General features: G+C 45.4%; 1 protein-coding gene across 1 annotated transcript; it reads right to left on the reverse strand.

The window, feature by feature from the left end:
* Nucleotides 1-211: 211 nt before the first annotated feature.
* LOC100127521 (ZCN10 protein) lies at nt 212-1,918 on the reverse strand. The gene is made up of 4 exons (NM_001112778.2): nt 1,534-1,918; nt 1,386-1,447; nt 1,126-1,166; nt 212-732 (listed from the first exon to the last, which is right to left on the reverse strand). The coding sequence occupies exons 1-4, from the start codon at nt 1,726-1,728 to the stop codon at nt 512-514; spliced, it is 519 nt and encodes a 172-aa protein (NP_001106249.1). The 5' UTR covers nt 1,729-1,918; the 3' UTR covers nt 212-511.
* Nucleotides 1,919-4,968: the final 3,050 nt, after the last annotated feature.

The following is a 4,968-nucleotide window of genomic DNA, read 5'->3' on the forward strand; positions in this document are numbered from 1 at the left end:
AATGGTATGGATAAACTGCTCAGTAAACAACCAAACTAAACTTCAAAAGTCAGAAAGCCCACCACTGATCCAACTGTAAGGGCCCTTTGGAACGCAAATTTTATAGAAAATTATACAGGAATTTCAGTGAATCGCTTCATTTTCTCACAGGGAAAAAAGTACGAACAGAAACTTCTTCTTTTTTTCCCGAAAATTCCAAAGTGGGCCTACCACACCTTGGTGTAGAACCAATGCGTCTTCAAATGCAAGATGATGGAAACAGGAATGATTGACACGTACGGATATTAGAATGATCGATCGAAGCGCCAACTGCTTCTATTACTCAGTGGTAACCACATTTAAGTAGATAGACTCAAGAGCCTGAAGACAAGCATATACCAACAGAGAGTACGCTTACGGACGGTGCAGTAAGACTTTTTATTCGCCGGTCATATAGGCAGCCTTCGCCGGCGGCTGTGTGGTGGGTTGCACGCACGCAGCTCAGCTGGCGCGCCCTTGTTGGAGCTACTAGCTAGCGGCGGCGGTGGTTGGCCGGCTCTTTCTGCGCGTTGAAGTACACGACGGCGGTGGGGAGGCCGAGCTCGTGCGCCGCCGCGAACGCGCGTGTGTTGAAGTTGGCGCGCTCACCGGGACCCTCCGCGTGCACACGCGTCTTCTGCTCGAACAGCACCAGCACGTAGCGGTGGATTCCGACCGGCGGCCGCGGGCCCATGTACTCCACCACCTCCTCACCTGCAGCACACACCAGTAGTAGCCCCCAACAGGTGTCAACGCTTCTGTGCCGACGACGCTTGGCGTGCGGCGACATGTGCCGTGCAGTGGCAGCGCGTAGTACGTGCTGGCGGCGCCAACTCGGGAACGGCGCGATCACGGCTCACATGGAAGTTTGTGCCATGCAGTTGTGGTATAACATATTTTGTTAAATTGATTATTTGATATTTCCTTTATTAAAAATTATAACATATTTTGTTTCTTTCGAGACACACATGCACTTATGTGTACAAGCTATGTATTTAGGAAAACAATGTATCTAAAAAAATCAAAATATGTTAAATTTTAAAATAGAGAGAGAGAGAGTACATAAGTAGATAACTAATTAAGTAATTATCTTTAAATTAAACTCACCTTTGTTTGCATCCGTTCCTCCTGGTATGTTAGTCACTATCCTGCACGCCACAAATTCACGCTGGGACCGAGAAATTAAACATCCATGCATGTGTGGCAACAATGCAAGAGAATAGAAATTAGGCAACTGGCCTGGACACATACATACATACAGTATAATTTAATGAGTAGTACGTACAAATATACAGTGCATCTACTCTTTGGCGACACACGCTGCCAGATCATGACACAAGTACGTAGCATGCTGTAGCAGTTCATACCAGTGGAGGTACTCCCTCATGGTCGGGTCGCTGGGGCTAGGCGCATCTGGGTCCGTCATGATCTGCGACACGCAGCAAGTTGTGCAATCCATCCATGCATGTCAACTGGAGGCACAGATCGAGCAGACAAGTGCCAGCATATATATACCAGCGTGTAGAGGTCGTCGCGGCGGCCGGAGATGCGGACGAGCGGCGGCGCGGCGGTGGCGGACGGCTTGAGGAGGCAGCCGTTGCTGATGTCTTTGGGGCCATAGGCGACGGTCATGGAGACGGAGGGCACGAACAGGTCCACCACCTCGCCGATCACCCGCCCCACCACCAGCGGGTCCACGAACCGCGCCATGATCGATCGATCAACGCGACCTTGGGTAGAGCTCAGGTAGCTAGCTCTTTATGTACATATATGTGCATGTGACGACAATACTGAGTAGTAGTACAAGTCCTTCTCGATCAGCTGATCTCTGCGTCCTTGGGCTGTTTATTAACTTCTTGTGTCGATTGCGTGTGATGATCGATGACGATGTGTCTAGGTGCACGTACAAGGGCAGAGGGGCCGGCGGACGGCGGCGGCACAAAGCGCTGGGTTTTTGCCATGGGACTTGGACGATTGGCACGACGCAATGCAGGGGCCGGCCACACTTGACACGTTAGCTTCAAAGCTGAGGGCATCAGTGGGCAGCGTGCCACGTGTATCAATGTATCATGATGCTCTGGACCAGGTGGGTTGTCCACATTTCATGAATCTATCTGTCCACGTTTCCACCCATGCATCGACACTACAACTACAGCAAAAGCGAGAACTTCCGGCGACTAGTTTAAGGACCTGTTTGTTTTTAATTTTTCATGAGAATTTAATCGGAAAGAATCTACGTACAGGAAGAATCTTAGAACGATAGATGGATATGAATAGACCGCTTAAGGATCAGTTTCCGAACCATTTTAATAGCGTGTGTAAAAAATGCTTTAGTGAGAGATGTTATGAATGAAAACGTACGCAATCTATTATTTCGTCGTGCTATTCTTGATGAGTTAAAACAGACCGGTATCCAAAATTTATCAAATTTACTGGTAACTTTTTTTGCGACAATCGAGTGACAAATTTCTATGGGGGACCATAATGATGGAATTTTCTCTGTTTGATCAATGTACTTCCTTCTAATAAATACCCTCCCTTAAATCTTAATAAATTGCTTTGGAAACTAAAATTGCCTCTTAAAATTAATTTTTTTGTGATACTTAGGGAGATGTGTGTTATTCTCACTAAAGATAACCTAGTTAAACGCAGGTGGAAAGGCAGTACGAAATGAAGTTGTTGTAACCAAAATGAGACTTATCCAGCATCTTTTCTTTGATTGCAATGTTGCTAGAAATATTGAGAGAATCATTAACTTTGCTTTACATATAGAGAGACCTAGTAGTATTAATCATTTAACTGGAAATTGGTATGCTAACAAGAAAACCACACATAGGAAAAAACACCTAATTAGGGTGGCGACAATATTTTGGTCTATTTGACTTTGTCGTAATGATGTAGTCTTTGAGAGCACCTAGAGGGGGTGAATAGGTGATCCTGTAAAAACTTAAAACTTAACACCACAAACTTGATTAACAGTTAGAGCAATGGAATCAAGTGAGTAGAGAGGAGAGCTCTTGTGAAACACAATAGACACAGTAAGACAAGCACAAGAGACACGAGGATTTATCCCGTGGTTCGGCCAAGTACAAAACTTGCCTACTCCACGTTGTGGCGTCCCAACGGACGAGAGTTGCACTCAACTCCTCTCAAGTGATCCAATGATCAACTTGAATACCACTGTGTTCTTCTTTTCTTTACTCTTTTCCCGTTTGCGAGGAATCTCCACAAATTGGAGTCTCTCGCCCTTACAACAAGAATCAATATGAAGCACAAGAGTAAGGGAGGGAAGCAACACACTCAAAACCACAACAAATACGCACACACAAGATCAAGACTTGAGCTCAAGACAGTTTCTCGAGGTTCTCACTAGAACGGAGCTCAAATCACTAAGAATGTCGAACAAGTGCGCAAGAATGAAGTGTGAGTGATCAACAATGCTCAAGTATTGCTTGGTGTACTCCTCCATGCGCCTAGGGGTCCCTTTTATAGCCCCAAGGCAGCTAGGAGTCGTTGAGAGCATTTCAAGAAGGAAATTCTTGCCTTCTGTCGCCTGGCGCACCGGACAGTCCGGTGCACCACCGGACACTGTCCGGTGCGGATCTCCTTCCTTATTTGGCGAAGCCGACCGTTGGCGCTTTGGAGCCATTGGCGCACCGGACACTGTCCGGTGCACACCGGATAGTCCGGTGCCCCTTCTGACCGTTGGCTCTTGCCACGCGTCACGCGCGGATTCCGCGGCCGACCGTTGGCCCGGCCGACTGTTGGCTCACCGGACAGTCCGGTGATTTATAGCCGTACACCGTTAATTACTTCCCGAGAGCAGCCAGTTGACAGACTCCGGCCTGGCGCACCGGACACTGTCCGGTGCACCACCGGACAGTCCGGTGCACCCAGACCGAGCTGTCTTTGGCTGAACAAAGCCATCTCTTTCCAACTTGATTTCTCCTGTTTCCAGCACTTAGACACAATACATTAGTCTCTAAAACAATGTACTAAGTCATAGAAACATACCTTTACTCTTGATTTGCACTTTGTCCATCACTATGCATAAGTCCACTTGTGTTGACACTTAATCACCAAAAATACTTAGAAATGGCCCAAGGGCACATTTCCCTTTCAGTCTTTTCTTTTAAACCAATACCATCAATTGTATAAGTTTTTTCTAGGGGGGGCATACTGGTCAGATTATAGAGATTATTGCAGAAAGAAGACCAACTCGAGGTCCTTGAAGTGTGTTGAGCATTAGAGGTAGTGGCCATGAAGATCTTCGTGTGACATGGATGGAGGTCCAATACTACCTAAGGATGTTTCCCTTTATTCTATATTGGATGTTCAGTTAATTATCAGTTTGTAATAGCCGTATGCATGAGACTGCAAAAGACTGGAACATTTTTTGTTTCCATAATAAAAAAAAGCTACATGAAGAATTTGAGTACCGTTGGGATTACGTGGGGCGGAAGATAAATGGATCCATAGAGTTTAGAATATATAAAGTGACAGACTCATACTATCAGAACGACTCGGTCGATTCTATATATGTTCATGTTGATTTTAAACAGTTTTCACCAAAGCGATTCTCAAAACAACAATCTAAAAAGTTGGGGATTTGATAGTTTGCAACAACTTTTGGTGGCTAGAAGCTGAAAAAAGTTGAAACAAGCAGGGCCTAAATTTCAATGTCAATGGATAGCCATTGAAATTAGCCATATAATTTTCGGCGGCTGATACATGGCCACCGAAAATTTCTAAATTTTTGGCAGCTGAAATACGGCGGCTGAAAACTGTATTGCTATTTTTTGTGGTTGTTCAATAGCCGTCGAAAATAGGTTACTTTCCATGGATAAATCGTTATTTTTTTTAGCCGTTGACTGGCCGCCGGAAAGAAGATTATATTGGGTCTACTCAATCTCTTTTTTCATCACGGTTCGTGCACTTCAAATTTTTCTG

This window comes from Zea mays, chromosome 3 (genome assembly GCF_902167145.1).
Source record: "Zea mays cultivar B73 chromosome 3, Zm-B73-REFERENCE-NAM-5.0, whole genome shotgun sequence".
Classification (NCBI taxonomy): Eukaryota; Viridiplantae; Streptophyta; class Magnoliopsida; order Poales; family Poaceae; genus Zea; species Zea mays.

Excerpts from the sequence above, each read along its gene's own strand:
- LOC100127521 (NM_001112778.2), bottom strand. The coding sequence starts at position 1,728 with ATGGCGCGGTTCGTGGACCCGCTGGTGGTGGGGCGGGTGATCGGCGAG. Across the intron at positions 1,448-1,533 it reads GCGACGACCTCTACACGCTG|ATCATGACGGACCCAGATGC; the intron begins GTATATATATGC and ends TGCGTGTCGCAG. Across the intron at positions 1,167-1,385 it reads ATGAGGGAGTACCTCCACTG|GATAGTGACTAACATACCAG; the intron begins GTATGAACTGCT and ends TGTGGCGTGCAG.